The 19,113-nt window shown below is 35.3% G+C and overlaps 1 protein-coding gene across 6 annotated transcripts in view; it reads left to right on the forward strand.

Annotated features, from left to right (window-relative positions):
* The window catches only part of CEP126 (centrosomal protein 126), a 115,756-nt gene that overhangs the window by 21,920 nt on the left and 74,723 nt on the right, over nucleotides 1–19,113 (forward strand). For all 6 annotated transcript variants that reach the window (XM_020879388.2, XM_070473670.1, XM_070473669.1 and 3 more), the window contains exon 3: nucleotides 16,616–16,761. In XM_020879388.2, the coding sequence (XP_020735047.2) occupies nucleotides 16,616–16,761 (146 nt within the window). The remainder of the gene's footprint in view (nucleotides 1–16,615; nucleotides 16,762–19,113) is intronic.

A 19,113-nucleotide genomic window follows, 5' to 3' on the forward strand; every position in this document is an offset into this window, starting at 1 on the left:
ATGAAAATATCACAACATTGTTATTCAGCTATACTGAAATACAAAACAAAAAATTTTTAAGTAAAAAATAAGTAAATAATTCAACACCATAGATTGCTACTCAACCTTAAAAAAAGAAGGAAATCCTATCATTTGTGACAACATGAATGAACCTAGTGGACATTATACTAAGTGAAATAAGCTAGATACAGAAAGAGACAGTTGCTATGCGATTAATTCTTTGATTCAACAATGAATATTCCAAGCAGGATGCTGTGTGCTGACCCAACTGTCCTTCTTAAGATACTGAGAGTCTAACAAGTAATACAGAAAACTGAAGAGATTATTACAGGTTAGTGGACAAATACTATAGAAAATCAAGCTTAGTGTTCTTTGGGAAGCCAGTTTTGTTACACATGATGTCAGAGACAGAAATGCTTTAGAAAGAGAGAGAAAAATTACCCCAAAAAGGCTGTTACATAGTATATCGTATAATATTTAAAAACCAGCTAAAACCAGACTGCCTAGTTTAGACTACCGGTTCTTTCACTTAGTGATTAATGTGACCTTAGAAAAAAGTACTTAACCTTTCAAAGACTAAGTTTTTTCATCTGTAAAATACTTAACTCAGGGAACTGTTGTGAGATAATACACATAAAATACCTGTCATATACAATGCCTGACCATAGTAGCACCTGGAATAAATGATTGTTATTATTACGTCATTTTCACAGGTTGCCTTATGTGTAGTAATGAACTTTTCTTTCCCAGCAGTCTTCACCCAAACTTCCTCTTTAAATCAGTCCCTAGAATCCAGATTGTATCCCCTGTCCAGAACACAAAGGTCAGCTATATAAACTCTTACCCAAGTGCAGAGTGCATTTCAGAACACAGTAAATGTGGAAAACGTTCATCCCCTTCAAAGCAAAATGAAGGCTTAAAACAGGTGAAGATGTGATTGTATTAGAAACTATTCCTAAAACCTCAAATTTAGATTAGTATGGATAAAAGTAAATTTTTAGGTGTGTAACAAGTTCTCTGCTTAAGAGCTTCTGTTTTTCTCTATGATAAAGTATGTGAGCGGAAAATAGAAGGTGATATTGTAGAAAGGTGTAAAAGAAACTAGTGGATATTTGATAGGTATAAAGAATGGAGTATGAGAAATCATTGTTGCCTCTCATTATCACTCCTAACCTGTCTGTATTCTTTAAAATCCTCCAGTTCTATTGAAGCACATCCAGTCAAACTGTGTTGCTTACCGCTCTGATTGTGGTTATCTATAGATCCTCTATGTCATCCCTTTAAAGTCTTAGCACCTGGCTCTTTTTGTCTCCCTACCACTCTTCTAGTGATTGTTCTTTGTAATTTCAATATTTGCCTAAACCATCCATCCAACCTGATGGCCTGTTATTTTCTTGAACTTCACCCTCTTATTGACCTCAGCTGTTACCAATTGCTCCTCTACCTCCTAAACCTAAATTTCAAGCATTTCAATCTCTATACCTCCTATCTTTCCTTCTCACTTTCTCCTAGTACTCTGAATTCAGCAATTCTAAGACCCTACCCCAGTCCACTTGTCTTATCACCGTTTTTCTGTTCATTGTGTACTCAGTCATGTCTGACTCTCTGCAACCCCATGGACAGTAGCCCACAGGCTTCTCTATCCATGGAATTTGCCAAGCAAGAATACTGGAGTGGGTTTCCCATTTCTTCTCCAGGGGATCTTCCCTACCCAGGGATTGAACCCACGTCTTTGCGTCTCCTGCATGCATGTGTGTTAAGTTGCTTCAGCCATGTCCAACTCTGTGACCCCGTGGACTGTAGCCCTCCAGGCTCTTATGTCCATGGCAAGAACACTGGATTGGGTTGCCTTGCCCTCCTCTAGGGGATCTTCCTGACCCAGGGATGAAACCATGTCTCTCCTGTTTCCTGAATTGGCAGGCAGGTTCTTTACCACTAACACTACCTGGGAAGCAGACAGTTTCTTTACCACTGAGCCACTTGAGAAGCCCCTGTTCATTCTATCCCTTGTATCCTCGCTTTTATTCAAACTGAATAAAGTGATCTATCATTATCATTCCCTTGCATATACTAATACCTCCAAATCCCTTGTAGTTAATTTCTACCCTTATAACAACCACTGTTCTGATTTCTATAATCAGAATTCATTTTGCCTGTTATTGTACTTTTGTTTCTGGCTTTTTCTTAATGTTGAAAGTCATCCTCATAATTATATATATATAATGTATATATATATATATATATATATATATATACACACACACATATATATAATGTACATATATATGTATATATATATGTATCAGTAGGTCATTCTTTTTTATTGTTGAGTGGCATTGCATTGTAAGAATATATCATACTTTGTTTATCCATTTTCCCATTGATGGACATGAAGTTGTTCTAATTTAGGACTATTAATAATGGTACTGACTGTGATAATTCAAGCTGAAGTGGTAAAACATGCAAGAATTGATAAGAAATTTTTTTTGTGGGTGTGTGTTTCATTTCTCCCAAGTAAATACCTAAAAGTAGAATTGCTGGGTCTTAGGGTATATGTGTGTTTATCGGTATATGAAGCTGTCAAACAGTTTTCCAAAAGGGCTAACCATTTTACATACCCACTAATGATGTACATGAGCCCCAGTAGCTTTTTAACCTTCCGATTCGACCTCTTCACATTTAGCCGTATAATAGACTTTAAATGGTTTTATTTTGCAATTCCCTGATTGGTCATTCCTGTATAGTTTTTGTGAAGTCCCTGTTCTAATACTTTGTTCATTTTTTAATTGGATTTTCATCTTGTCATTGTAAGATTTTTTTATGTATTCTGGATAGTTTCTTTGTCAGAGATATGTATTGTAAGTATTTTCTTTCAATTGGTGGCTTGCCTTTTCATTTACTTAATGAAATCTTTCTAAAAGCAGTTTTACATTTTAATAAAGAACAATTTATCAGTTTTTTGTTCTATGGATAGTTCTTTTTGTGTCCTCTGTAAGACATTTTTGTCTACTCCAGGATTATGAGCATATCCTTCTTGTTTTTTTCTGAAACATTTATAGTTTTAGCTTTTTAGTTTAGGTTTATCATTCACCTCAGTTTGTGTGTAGTATGATATAAAGGTTGAGGTAGTTTTTTCCTTTAAGTGTATCTAGTTGCTCTGGCACCATTTGTTGGAATTGTTTTCTTTTTTCATTTAGTGGCCCTGGCCTCTTTTTTCAAAAATCAATGAACCGTGTATGGGAAGGTCTACTTCTGTGTTGCATATTCTGTTCTACTGGTCTATATATTCCATACCAGTACCACACTGCCTTGATTATTGTAGCATTATAGGAGGAGAATTTTTCATATTTTATTTTTCTTCTATAGCAGTTTTGCTAACATTTCTTTTAAGAAGTTAGTCCATTTAATCTAAGTTGTTCAATTTACTAGCATAGAATTGTTCATAATACTTTCCTATTTTTTAAATGCCTGGGGTATTTGTAGTGATCTTTCATTCATGATATTGATCATTTTTGTTTGCTTTTTTTTTCTTCATCACTTTTGATAGGAGTTTATCAATTTTATTTAGATTTTCATAAGCAACATTAGTCTGTGTGGTCTCTATTTTTTGTTTAGTATTTCATTGGTTTCTTTTCTGATTTTTGTTTATTCCTTTCTTTAGAATAAATTTGTTCTAACTTCTTAAAATAGAAATTAAATTATTGAGTTAAAACATTGTTTTTCTAATATAGGCTTTTAAGGCTATTTCCCTCTTAACAATCTTATAACTACATTTAACAGGTTTGATATGCTATATTTGCATTTTCAGGTAGTTTAAAAAGTTTTCTTTTGATTTCTTCTTTGACCTGTGGCTTATCTAGGAATATATTGCTATGGTGGTTTTTAATTTCCAATTATTTGGAGCTTTCTTAGATATCATAATTGATTTCTAATTTTTTGGTCAGAGAATGTGTTCTGTAGGATTTAAATTTTATGAGATTCATTGGTATATATGTTATGGCCCTCCCTAAGATTTCTTATGGTGTACTTGAAAGAATGCATATGTTGTATCTAAAACAGTTGTTGGTTATAAACAGTTCTATAAATAAAAGGTCAAAGTAGTTGATAGTGTCCTTCAAATCTTCTATATTCTTACTGGAATTATTTATCTGGTTGTTCTATCAGTTATTAAGAGTGGGATGTTACAATATGCAACTATGATTGTGGATTTATCAGTTCCTCTCTTTAGTTCTGTTTGCGTGATGTATATTTATGATCTGTTATTTAAGTGCATACATATTTATGATTGTTATGTTTTTCTGATAAACTGACCCTTCTCTCATTATGAAATGTTGTTTTTCATCTCTTGTAATACTCCTGTCTTAAGGCCTACTTCATCGGGTATTAATATATTATATATATATTTTTTTTTTCTTTTTTCCATGCTTTTTCATCCTTTGGCTTTCATCCTATCTGTATTTGCAGTGGTCCTCTTGGATTTTGCTTTATAACCAATCTAGCAAGTGTTTCAGTTATAAACTGTTAATAACTATGAAAGGTTTAAGATTTTTAATCAGCTTGCAAGCTAATGATTTAGCTAACACAATTTCACATATGTTGTGGTGGGCTAAAAGAAAAACATAACCCCACTAATCCGAAGATAGACTTTCCATAGGAAAAGCAATAGCCAAAGAATATCTTGGGTCAATTCCCAACCTCCAGGCCCCAAAGGGCAATGCAGTGAAGGCCACAGCAGTTACATATGCGGTAGGATTCATTACAGAGTAGGAAGCGCAGAATTGGGCAAGTCTAATGCCCATCCTCCCCTCCAGAGAGAGAAACATCTTATCTTTACTCTGGAATGTAAACAAGTAGAGATCTCTATCTTTACTGCCCCAGATAGTCTCCAGGAGGAAAGACCTTTCTAAGCTTTACTATCCTGGAATGTCTCCTTATACAAACATTTTTAACTAGGCTGTAAATGCCTTCAAAGAGGACCTGAACTGTGTAGAAACATGAAGTATTCATAGAGAATTATCTCCCAAAACCAAGACTCTGCTTTTTAAATGGAGTGTTTAGTTCATTTACAATTAATAATTATTGAAATGGTTTGATTTTGGTCTATAATTTAACTTTGTTTTCTATTAATTCTTTATTTTTTCTATTGTTTATGTTTTCCTCCTTCCTGTCTTCCTTCGACTTAGGGAAAAAAAAAGTTTTCTTTTTTTCAGTTTTCCTTTTTTCAGTGGCTCTTGGAATTGCAATATTTATTTGTAACTGTTTATAGTTAATATTAGATCATTTCACATAAAATATAAGGATCTCAACATTTTAATTATGTTTACCCACCTCCCTGGCATCCTTTGTGCTATTTTTGTCATTTCTGTTATACCTATACATGTTATAAACCCACAATACAATATTGTATTTTTTTAATTAAACCTCCGGTTGTCTTTTTAACAGTTAAGGAAGAGAGAATTAATATACCCTTTTCCATTTACCTACATATTTATTGTTTTCAGTGTTCTTCATTCCTTTGCATAGATGCATGTTTCCATCTGGTGTAATTTCCCTTTAGCCTGAAGAACTTCCTTTGGCATTTCTTGTAGTACAGGACATCTGGCAATACTCTCAGCTTTTGTTTATCTGGATATAACTTTATTTTACTTTCAGTTTTAAAAGATAGTTGCACTGAATCCACAGTTCTGAGTTAACAGCTATTTTCTTTAGCACTATAAAAAGGCCACTCTCTTGTCTTCTGACCTCCATGTTTCCCATGGAGAAGTTAGCTGTCATTCTCATGAAATGTTAGCTGTCACTCCTATTTTATTCCTGTATATGTAGTATATGTTTTTTTCTGTAACTACTTTTAATATTTTATGTTTGGTTTTCATTAGATTGGCTTAAATTACCTAAGTCTGTGGTTTGGTATTTATCTTTATAGGAGTTCACTGAGCTGCTCTTATCTGTAATTTAATGTTTTTCACCAAATTTGGAAAATTTCAGGCCATAGTTTTTCAGACATTTTCTATCTTATTCTCTTTCCCTTCTATTTCTGGGACTCCAATTATACATATATTGTACTACAGACACATAATAATGACCACTTACCATTTGGTGACCCACAGGTAACTAAAGCTGTTGCTCTTTCTTTTGCCCTCTCATCTGTGCTGTTGTTCAGACTAGATGATTTCTAATTAGTCCTCAGGTTTACTGACTCTTGTGCTATCAGTAACCTGCCACTGAGCCTACTAGTGGAAATTTTTCTTCCAGATATTTTACTTTTCAGCCCCCAAATTTCCACTTATTTCTTTTTTAAAATAACTTTTATTTCTCTCCTCAGTACGTTTTTATTTCCCTTTAAGTATTCAAGCTATAAAAAGTTGTCATACATTTGCTAGTCTGTATCTACTAATACAAGGGTTCCTTGGTGACAACAATAACAATCTACTAATACAAAGCCAGTGTAAACATCAATTATATTTTCACTCTCTCACAAGAGTAATAATGGATCAGCTCAGTTCAGTCACTCAGTCGTGTCTGATTCTTTGTGACCCTGTGAACTGCAGCACGCCAGGCTTCCCTGTTCATCACCAACTCCCCGAGCTTGCTCAAACTCATGTCCATCAAGTTGGTGATGCCATCCAACCATCTTATCCTCTGTCATCCTTTTCTCCTCCTGCCTTCAATCTTCCCCAGCATCAGGGTCTTTTCTTCGTATCAGGTGGCCAAAGTATTGGGGTTTCAGCTTCAGCATCAGTCCTTCCAAGGAATATTCAGGACTGATTTCCTTTCGGAAGGACAGGTTTGATCTTCTTGCAGTCCAAGGGCCTCTGAAGAGTCTTCTCCAACACCAAAGTTCATAGCATCAGTTCTTCAGCGCTCAGCTTTCTTTATGGTCCAACTCTCACATCCATACTTGACTACTAGAAAAATCATAGCTTTGACTAGACAGACCTTTGTTGGTAAAGTAATGTCTCTGCTTTTTAATATGCTATCTAGTTGGTCATAGCTTTTCTTCCAAGAAGCAAGTATCTTTTAATTTCATGGCTGCAGTCACCGTCTGCAGTGATTTTGAAGCCCAAGAAAATAGTCTGTCACTGTTTCCATTGTTTCCCCATTTATTTGCCATGAAATAATATATAACAAATTTGCAATTATTATTCCTTGCTTACTAGAATCTTTTCAGAATCTTTTGTCTTTTCAGTAACAGTAAAGTGGTTATAATTCATTTTTCCTGTTTTAAGATTCTAAACAACAAATAACTTGTTTCCCTGTTTTTGTGTCTGCTATGCCAAGTAAATGTTTAGTGTCTTACCTGATGACTCAGATATAAGCTATTAATGAACCACTTTACATATTTGAATTACAGAAAAAAAATTTTTTTTATTTGACAAATTCCCTTAAGCATCTGGACAGCCATGGATTTCTCAAGCCACCTCTCAGATATATAGTTTTGTCTAGAGTAAGCTTCACATTGGCCAGATTAAAGGACAGAGAGTACATTCACCCACCCTAATTTTTGTGACAATCAAAACTCCTTCACAAATTTGTAAGCACCCAAGGAAAGGGAAATATCATAGTGTTGAGAACCACTGTATTAGAATAATTCAAGGAAACTCTGTTTTAAAACAAAATTTTTATAAAATTAAATGACAACTATGTGTTTCCTTATGGATTAGGGAAAATTATTTAAGAAGTTGTATTAATCCTTTTATAGGCCTTCTTAGTTTCTAACCTAGCTTCCTTGTTTTTAAGTCTTCGCTGTGAAAACTCTTCCTTCTTCAGAAAACCAAACCGCCTACCAGAAAAGTTTATTAAAATAGGTGCTAGTCTGATATGTCCATTGAGCACTTAAGATGTAACTAGTCCAAATTTAAATATAAAGCAACATTTAGTACAAAAAAGGATATAAAATATTTCAATAATTTTTGCATTGATACATGTTGGAATGAAAATATTTGAGACATACTAAATTAAATAAATACTGAAATTCTCCTGGTTTTCAATGTGGGTGCTAGAAAATGTAAAATTATATATACAGCTTACATTTTATTTCTCATGGACAGTGCTGATAAATTATATCTCAGTACGGAGACGCTAAAGTGTTCATCTGGTTGCACAGTTGCACAAAGGATCTTATAGCTACACTTGCTTTGTACATTACATAAGGTTGAGAAAACATCCTTCATATCAAAGACCTGAGGGGATTCTTATTTTTTATCGTGATAAAATATGTATAACATAGAATTAACTAGTTTAACCACTTTTAAGTGTATAGTGAAAGTGAAAGTCACTCAGTCATTTCTGACTCTTTGCGACCCCACAGACTATACAGTCCATGGAATTCTCCAGGCCAGAATCCTGGAGTGGGAAGCCTTTCCCTTCTCCAGGGGATCTTCCCAACCCAGGTCTCCTGCACTGAAGGTGGATTCTTTACCAGTCGAGCCACAAGGGCAGACCTTTAAGTGTGTAGTTGTGACATTAGGTACATTCATAGTGTTGTGTAACCACCACCATCATCCATCTCCAGACCTTTTTCACCTTCTCAACTGAAACTTTGTGCCTATTAAATACTAACTTCTCATCCCCTCACTCCCTCCAGCCCCTGGCCACCAGTACTGCACTTTCTGTCTCTATGAATTTGACTACTCTAGGTACCTCAAATGTATGCATCTCTCGGTACCTCATATGTATGTATATGCACGGTATGTCGCTCCAGTCGTGTCCGACTCTTTGCAACCCCATGGACTGTAGCCCACTAGGCTCCTCTGTCCATAAGATTCTCCAGGCAAGAATACTCGGGTTACCATGCCCTCCTGCAGGGGATCTTCGCAACCCAGGAATCCAGCCCACATCTGTTAAATCTGCCTGCATTAGGCAGGCAGGTTCTTTAGCACTAGCACCACCTGGGAAGCCCAGGTACTGCATATAAGCAAAATTATATAAGATTTTTCCTTTTGTGATTGACTTATTTAGCTTAGCAGAATATCTGCAAGGTTCATTCATATTATAGTATATGTCAGAATTTCCTTATTTTTGAGACTGCATAATATTCCATTGTATGTGAATATTATGTTTTGATTATCCATTCATCTGTCAGTGCATGCTTGAGTTACTTCCACCTTTTGGCTATTGTGAAAAATGTGACTATGAACATAAATATACAAACATATATTTGAGTCCCTGATTTCACTTCTTTGGGGTATATTCCCAGAAGTGTAATCATATGGTAATTAAATGTAATTTTCTGAGGGCTCACTATACCATTTTCTACAGCAGCTGCTTGTTTTACAATCCCACCAGCAATGCATAAAGGTCTCAATTTCAACATATCCTTGTTAACAGTTGTAATTTTCTGGGTCTTTTTATAAATATAATAGTCATTCAGATAGTTCCAACCAATGGAGATCTTTGGAAGGTTGTATAGTGACCTATGGCATTAAACAATTTAAAGAGTTCTTGCCAGCCGCCTCCCAACCCCATGTACTCCCAAGAGATACTTGACAGTTTCTCTACCAGTGAGTTGTACCAGTGCTCTTTCACTTTTTTCATTACCCAGGAGATATTATTGACACACTCACACACACACATTTTATGAACAAAATTAATTTTTTTACATTAGTTCTTTGTAAAATCAAGTGCCTAGGGACAGTCAGAAATAAATGAAATAGGAAAGATAAGAAAAATAGGGAATGGGAAGCTTCCAGTTCATAATGGTAAAATAGAAGGACATTCATTCATTTCCTCCTGCAAGAGCACCAAACTCACAACTAGCTCTTGAACAACCTTTGACAGGAGGACACTGAAACCAACCAACCAAAAAAAAAAGAGATGTCCCACATCCAGAGACAAAGAAGAAGTTACAGCAAGATGGTAGAAGGGGCACAAACATGATAAAATCAAATTCCATGTCTGTTGTGTGGGTGACCCACAATCTGGAGAGTAATACCAAAGAAGTTCTCTCACTGTTGTGAAGGTTTGGAGCCTCATGTCAGGCTTCCCAGCCTGGGGATTCAGCAAAGGGACCAGGAATCCACAAGGAATCTAAAGACCAGTGACATTTGATTATAGAACTTCCACACAACTGGGGAAAACAGAGACTCCACTCTTGGAGGGCAAAACAAAATCTTGCATGTATCAAGACCCACCAAGACTGCTTTCCCCCTCTGTGGCAAGAGAAGAAGTGACCCCACAGGAGACTGACCAGTCCTACCCGCCAGTGTTAGAGAGCCTTCTGTGGAGGCATGGGTCTGCATTGGCTCACCAGGAACAGGAGCAGTGGTGGCAGCAGGACCAGTCCTGGAATCTGCCTCTCAGTGTAAGTCCTCTTGCAGGTTTCCAGTACCCCTACTGAAGAGCCAGTAAACCCCGGGACTGGTCACCTCAGGCCAAACAACTGACAGAGAGGGAGTGCAACCCCACCCATCAGCAAATACTTGGATTAAGGTTTTACTGAACATGGGCCTGTCCACCAGAGCAAGACCCAGTTTTTCTGCACCCCAAGTGTCTCCCATCAGATGCTTACACAAGCTTCTTAGTCTCATCCACCAGGGGCAGACAGAAGAAGCAAGAAGAACAACAATCCCACAGCAGCTAGAACAAAAGCCACATTACAGAAAGTTAATCAGAATGAAAAGCAGAGGGTTATGTCCCAGATGAAGAGACAAGATAAAATCCCAGAAAAACAACCAAATGAAGTGGAAATGGGCAACCTTCCAGAAAAAGAATTCAGAATAATGATAGTGGAGATGATCCAGGATCTTGGGAAAACAATGGAGAAGATGCAAGAAATGTTTACCAAAGACCTGGAAAAACTAAAGAACAAACAGAGATACACTAGAAGAAATCAATAGCAGAAAAACAGATAAGTGACCTGGAGGACAGAATGGTGGAAATCACTACAGCACAACTGAATATAGAAAAAAGAAAAAAAAAAGTGAAGATAGCCTAAGAGACCTCTGAGACAACATGAGAAACAACATGAATAGGGGGTCCTATTTAAACAGCATTCACATTATAGGGGGTCCTAGAAGGAGAAGCGGAGAGGGCAATGGCACCCCACTCCAGTACTCTTGCCTGGAAAATCCCATGGATGGAGGAGCCTCGCGAAGAGTCAGACACGACTGAGTGACTTCACTTCCACTTTTCACTTTCACGCATTGGAGAAGGAAATAGCAACCCACTCCAGTGTTCTTGCCTGGAGACTCCCAGGGACAGGGGAGCCTGGTGGGCTGCCATCTATGGGGTCGCACAGAGTCGGACACAACTGAAGTGACTTAGCAGAAGGAGAAGAGAGAGAGAAAAGACCTGAGAAAATATTTGAAGAGATAATAATTTAAAGCTTACCTGACATGGAAAGAGTCAGTCAGGTCCAGGAAGTGCAGAGTCCCAGGTAAGATAAACCCAAGTAGGAACACACCAAGACATATAGTAATCAAAATTACGAAAATCAAAGACAAAGATAAAACATTAAAAGAGACAAGGGAAAGATGATAAAGGTTATCAACTGGTTGCTCAACAGAAAATCTACAAGCCAGAGGGAATGGCATGATGTATTTAAACCAATGAAAGGGAAGAACCTACAACCAAGGATACTCTACCCAGCTAGACTTTCATTTAGATTTGACAGAGAAATCAAAAGCTTTCCAGAAATCAAAAGCAAAAGTTAATAGAATTCAGCAGCACCAAACCAGTTTTACAACAAATGCTAAAGGAACTTCTTTAGGCAGGAAACACAAAAGTAGGAAAAGACCTATAAGAAATAAACCCAAAACAATTAAGAAAATAGTAGTAAGGTCTATCATACATATCAATGATTACCTTAAATGTAATTGGATTAAATCCACCAACCAAAAGACATAAACTGGATGGGCAAATGAAAAATGTGCATGTATGAACTTTCACTTACCACATGAGTCTACTTAACCCACCAAATTATATATAACTATTTATATTGTTAAGTTAATCATGTTTCCATTATGGCTTGCCATTGTAGTTATCTTTTATTTTTTGTCTGGCTACTGATTGTGAAAACTGATAAACATCTTTTACTATTGCGATTGTGTTAACTGTTATTCACCGAATACCATTGGATCATGATTGGTCAATAGAAAGTAATAGAATTCTATATCACTAAAACTACCATTTAACACAAAAACTTGAAATTCCTTTTTAAAATCCAGATGGATATCAGAGTTATCTTGGAAGTTTTTGAAAAGTAAAAATGCCCAGGTATTGCTTTTTTTCTCCAAAGCTCCAATTGTGCTTCTAATGAGAAGGCATGTTTAAAAACAACTGGACTATATGATGACCTTTTACTTTTATCTAGTTTGTTTCACTTTTTCTGTTTCATATTTAGTGCTCCCATTTCATTTATTGTATGTTTTCCAATTTCTCCATCTCTTTTTTTGTTGTTCTTGTTCTTTCTCAAGCCTTTATCAAGGGCAGTAGAAAAGCTTTTGTATACATATATATAGTGTATGATATATATGTTTTTAGAAAATTTATGAATTTTTGCTGAGCTAAAAGATTTATGACATTTTGACCCCACTTATTTGACTTAGTATGAATAGAATACTAGATTTCTAATTTATATTACCTCAAAACTTTGAATATATTTCCATGTATTTTGGCATCTAGTATTACTGCTAATAGTCTAGAAAATTTATTATCTTAGTAATTTTAAAAAAATTGAATGAGGCTTGAAACTTCTAATCCAGTTCTGAGGATATAAAGAATACTATGTTTTTAACAACAACTACAACAACAACAACAACAACAAATAAGAAATTAACATGTGATACAGTATTATTAACTAAAGTACAGATTTTGTTCAGATTTCACAAAATTTTATGCTAGTGTTCATTTTTTGTTTTCATACCTTGTTCAAGACTCCACATTGTATTTAGTTGCATTGAGCAGCTTCAGCTGCATGCAACACATTCTAGTAAATTCTCTTTTCATTTTTATTCTATTATACATATTTTCTAATTTTCCTTGTTATGGCTTCTTAGATACACCCATCATTTTTTTTTTTTTGATTTGTATTTTATTTATTTTTTTGGGGGGGGCTTTTTATTTATTTTTTTTTTCCATTTATTTTTATTAGTTGGAGGCTAATTACTTTACATCATTACAGTAGTTTTTGTCATACATTGAAATGAATTAGCCATGGATTTACATGTATTCCCCATCCCGGTCCTCCCTCTCACCTCCCTCTCCACCCAATCCCTCTGGGTCTTCCCAGTGCACCAGGGAAGAGCACTTGTCTCATGTACCCAACCTGGGCTGGTGATCTGTTTCACCCTAGATAATATACATGTTTCAATGCTGTTCTCTTGAAACATCCCACCCTCGCCTTCTCCCAGAGTCCACAAGTCTGTTCTATACATCTGAGTCTCTTTTTCTGTTTTGCATATAGGGTTATCGTTACCATCTTTCTAAAGTCCATATATATGTGTTAGTATACTGTAATGGTCTTTATCTTTCTGGCTTACTTTGCTCTGTATAATGGGCTCCAGTTTCATCCATCTCATTAGAACTGATTCAAATGAATTCTTTTTAATGGCTGAGTAATATTCCATGGTGTATGTGTACCACAGCTTCCTCATCCATTCGTCTGCTGATGGACATCTGGGTTGCTTCCATGTCCTGGCTATTATAAACAGTGCTGTGATGAACATTGGGGTGCACGTGTCTCTTTCAGATCTGGTTTCCTTGGTGTGTATGCCCAGAAGTGGGATTGCTGGGTCGTATGGCAGTTCTATTTCCAGCTTTTTAAGAAATCTCCACACTGTTTTCTATAGTGGCTGTACTAATTTGCATTCCCACCAACAGTGTGAGAGGGTTCCCTTTTCTCCACACCCTCTCCAGCATTTATTGCTTGTAGACTTTTGGATAGCAGCCATCCTGACTGGCGTATAATGGTACCTCATTGTGGTTTTGATTTGCATTTCTCTGATAATGAGTGACGTTGAGCATCTTTTCATGTGTTTGTTAGCCATCTGTATGTCTTCCTTGGAGAACTGTCTGTTGAGTTCTTTGGCCCATTTTTTGATTGGGTCATTTATTTTTCTGGAGTTGAGCTGGAGGAGTTGCTTGTATGTTTTTGAGATTAATCCTTTGTCTGTTGCTTTGTTTGCTATTATTTTCTCCCAATCTGAGGGCTGTCTTTTCATCTTGCTTATAGTTTCCTTTGTTGTGCAAAAGCTTTTAAGTTTCATTAGGTCCCATTTGTTTATTTTTGCTTTTATTTCTAAAATTCTGGGATATGGGTCATAGAGGATCCTGCTGTGATTTATGTCAGAGAGTGTTTTGCCTATGTTCTCCTCTAGGACTTTTATAGTTTCTGGTCTTACATTTAGATCTTTAATCCATTTTGAGATTATTTTTGTGTATGGTGTTAGAAAGTGTTCTAGTTTCATTCTTTTACAGGTGGTTGACCAGTTTTCCCAGCACCACTTGTTAAAGAGGTTATCTTTTTTCCATTGTATATCCTTGCCTCCTTTGCCGAAGATAAGGTGACCATAGGTTTGTGGATTTATCTCTGGGCTTTCTATTCTGTTCCATTGATCTATATTTCTGTCTTTGTGCCAGTACCATACTGTCTTGATGACTGTGGCTTTGTAGTAGAGTCTGAAGTCAGGCAGATTGATTCCTCCAGTTCCATTCTTCTTTCTCAGGATTACTTTGGCTATTCGAGGTTTTTTGTATTTCCATACAAATTGTGAAATTATTTGTTCTAGTTCTGTGAAAAATACCGTTGGTAGTTTGATAGGGATTGCATTAAATCTATAGATTGCTTTGGGTAGTATAGCCATTTTGACAATATTGATTCTTCCAATCCATGAACACGGTATATTTCTCCATCTATTTGTGTCCTCTTTGATTTCTTTCATCAGTGTTTTATAGTTTTCTATGTATAGGTCTTTTGTTTCTTTAGGTAGATATACTCCTAAGTATTTTATTCTTTTTGTTGCAGTGGTGAATGGTATTGTTTCCTTAATTTCTCTTTCTGTTTTCTCATTGTTAGTGTATAGGAATGCAAGAGATTTCTGTGTGTTAATTTTATATCCTGCAACTTTACTGTATTCATTGATTAGCTCTAGTAATTTTCTGGTAGAGTCTTTAGGGTTTTCTATGTAGAGGATCATGTCATCTGCAAACAGAGAGAGTTTCACTTCTTCTTTTCCTATCTGAATTCCTTTTACTTCTTTTTCTGCCCTGATTGCTGTGGCCAAAACTTCCAAAACTATGTTGAATAGTAGTGGTGAGAGTGGGCACCCTTGTCTTATTCCTGATTTCAGGGGAAATGCTTTCAATTTTTCACCATTGAGGGGATACACCCATCATTTAAAAGTGGACATTTAATTTCCAAATGCATGGGATTTTTAAAAAATATCTTTGATATTAATTTTTTCATTTTGATACTAATTTCTCATTTAAATATATCTTCTATGCAATCACCCTGTGTGTTTTTTCAGTCTTCTAACTTTATTGAGGTTTTCAATGGCTGAGTCAAAGATCTTTCTTGGTAAATGTCACATTGCACTTGAAATATGTGGGTTATTTTCAAATACAATTTCTAATATAATTCTACAATGATAAGGGAACAAACTCTGTACGATTTCAGTACCTTTAGACCATGAAATTTTTGCACCTTGTTTTATCTCTCTGTATATGTTCCAGTGTCTCCCAGTTTATATTTTATGAGACCTTGAATAGAATTTGTATGAAAATTGTATAAATCTTAGTTATACTGAATTGATTCATAGTGCTTTGCAGATCTACTGTATCCTCCTACTTTTCTGTATAGTCATTCTAGTAATTTTTGAGAGTTTGGTATTGAAACTCCAACTAAAAATCTTAACTTATTTACTTAAAAATACAGTTGTAATATATAGAGGAATTATTTGTAACTTTGTTCTATACTTCCTCACTCTCCTGTAAATATGTTATCATACCACCATAGTTTAAAAAATTTAAAAATTATTTAGAAAAAAAGAAAAATAGAGGATGGTAAGAATTATGGGAAGATGTTTCTAACCATAAGTGAATAAAGAGTCCAGGGTTGTCAAGTCTTTCTTGTTTTCAAAAAAAGTTGAGAATCACGATTTTTATGTAAATTGTCTGAATTTTTAGCACAACTCAGACTTAACATGACTGCCAATTTTAAACTTTTGGCTAAAAGAGAAATATACATTATTTTCCTGGCTACTACATAATTTGCAAGGCTTATTCTTTTACCAATCAGTTATTTTCTTTACAGTACAGAAAATAATGTAGCTTTTTAGAAGAGACTTTTTCCACTGCAGGGTTTGGAAACTGAAAATGGGAAGTGTGTGCAGGCCTGCCCTAAGTTAGAAAGAGATACATTACATGCCTTCTTTTAGTTGCAAAAGTCTTAGGTAAGATTCTGAAATGACTACTTGCAAAGATATTTAAACTGTTAGCAAATGGCCTTTTTTTACTTGAAAGTTGTTTTTTCTAAGTAATTAAACTTTTTTTTATTTTCAATGTTTGAAATATGAAAACACTATTATATAATAAATGCATTGTTTTAGAACTATTTCTGTGTTGAGATTTTTTTTAAATATATTACCTAATTCTGTTGTCTACATTGTTTTAAATATAGAGCTTTTGAAGAAAAACGAAAAGAACAAGAAGAAAGAGAACACCAAATCAGAGAACAGATACTTCAACAACGAAAACAGAAGGTGGAAGAAGTTACTGAAAAATTCCAGCGTGCCCATATTCCTTTTTCACAGCGGAAGAGAACAGGTGCCTTAATTTCTAGAGCAATATAAAAACAAAAATGAAAGTTGTAATCACATTCAACTTGAGTAGACAATAAAATAAATTAAGAAACAAAGTGGAAATTCAGCCTATACGTTTTGAATAATAGGACTTTTGCCAAATGAAAAATTGCAGTTTGATATAGGTTTTGAAGAATTAATATTTTTTTGGGTCTGTTGGTAAATTTGAAAAGCATACAAGTTTGATTGTACTTCATACTGGCTTGCAATGTGCTGTCTTTCTAAAAGTGATTTAGTAAATAGCTTAACATTAAAAGGCAATTTAGCATTTAGATTTAATAAGTTACTATCAGATTTATTTTGGCATTTTGTCCACATTTTTGTTCAAACTCACATTGAGAGGCCAGCAAAATAAAGAGATCCATAAAGAGGGTGCATAATCCAACAATCTAAGACTGGAGCCAGTTAAAAATTTTAAAATGATTATGTTTGATTCTTCAGTATCACATCTATATTTTTAGGCCTTAAGTAGTAACACAGAATTAGCAACAAAATGTCAAAGCTTCAGAAAGAAAAAGGACAAGCGGAACCTTTGTGTATTTAGCAAACACATGTTGTGCTGCTATACTGTACACGGGTCTGGGTAAGCCAAGATGCCAAGATACAGAAAAATCTAATTGTACTCTACCGTTAAAGATCTACAGTTTATTTTGGAGATGAGAGTAATATAAACAAGTAACGTCAATAAATCTAATTGCTGTGGTAGCAGAATGTGTAAAGTACTGTGAAGTACAAAGAATACTGGACATATATAGGAACTTGCAGGATATCATCCCTGAAAAAATGACTTAATTTGAATCTTAAAGAATAAGCATTTTGCCAAGCAAAGAGGCAATTTTAAAAATCCCAGACATAAGGAACAACTTTTGCAAGTAAATTATGAATTGCAAATCCAAAGTGTATCCAAAGCATAGGATGGGAAAAAAAGAAAAGAAAATGGATACAAGACTAGAAAAATGAACTGGGACAATTCTCTAAGAAATTTGGATGCCATGCTAGGAATCTCGTCTTTATCCAGTATGCAGTCCACTTAAAGTTTTTTAACTGGAAAGCAAGTCATTACTGTGTCAATAAGAGAGCTTACTGAAAGTAAGAGCAACTGGTAAAACTGCTAAAATTAATACAGCTTAAACATGATAAAGGTTGCTTTTCCTCTTGTATAATGTGAAATACTCAGGTAGGCAGTCGGGAGCTGGTCTGAAGATTATGCAATGCCACAGGGAACCCAGGCTCCTGTCTCACAGTTCAGCCACCCTTAGTATATGATTTATAGCTTCACCTTCAGTGGTCATATGGTAACAGCTAGAGCTCCAGACGTCATGGCAGGGTTGTCAGTGTTGTAGACGGGAAGGAAGAAATACATAAAGTACAGAAGGACATACCTCTGAACTCCTGTTAAATTATTTTCCTAGAAGCCCCCCTCTATCTGCTTATATTAATATCTAATTGGCAACTCCATCTGCAAGGGAGACTGGAAAATATAGGGGTTTTTGACTGAAGTATTGATTTACTTTTTTTCAATATTCTAGAATTTTATTTTCAACAGTAAATAGTTTCTTTAAACACATACATAACACACACAGAATAAAATCCTTGTTTACCATTTTAGTATCTTTATTATGACTATATTGCCACCCCTAACAATATAGAGTGTGTTAGCCAGGAATAAGGACTTCCCAGGTAGCACAGTGGTAAAAAATCTGTCTACCAGTGCAGGAGATGCAGGAAACCTCAGTTCAATCCCTGGGTCAGAAAGATCCCCTTGAGTAGGAAATGGGAACCCACTCCAGTATTCTTGCCTAGAAAATTCCATGGACAGAGGAGCCTAGCAAGCTACAGTCCATGAGGTTACAAAAGAGTCAGACACAACTGAGCTTGCATGCACATCATCATTATGTACCAAAGAACAAAGGGGAAAATGGATATTAAGTAGGAAACTAGGGGTCTTTACTAAAAATTAGAGTTGTTTGTTAGAAAGATAATTCTCAGTACAACATGGAAGCTGAATTGAAGTAGAGATATATTAAAGTAGACTAATAGTAGACTATTTCATTATTTGTAGCAAGAAGTATTAAGCTGCTAAATTAAAGCACTCTATTTAGAGATAGGAGGTAATATATTCAGGATATATAATCAATAGATTGAGTTACTAATTTATCAAGAGTGCTGGATCAAAGACTAGGAGAACAGTGCCCCTAGGACTTGGCAGAGAACCTTACAAATATTTAGCACTTGATAACTACTTTGTTAATGAATTAATTATTTTCCTGGATGATGATATTAATCAAGATTACAAATAAAGGAAAAGAATTAGGTT

This window comes from Odocoileus virginianus, chromosome 10, assembly GCF_023699985.2.
Source record: "Odocoileus virginianus isolate 20LAN1187 ecotype Illinois chromosome 10, Ovbor_1.2, whole genome shotgun sequence".
In the NCBI taxonomy this organism is placed as follows: Eukaryota; Metazoa; Chordata; class Mammalia; order Artiodactyla; family Cervidae; genus Odocoileus; species Odocoileus virginianus.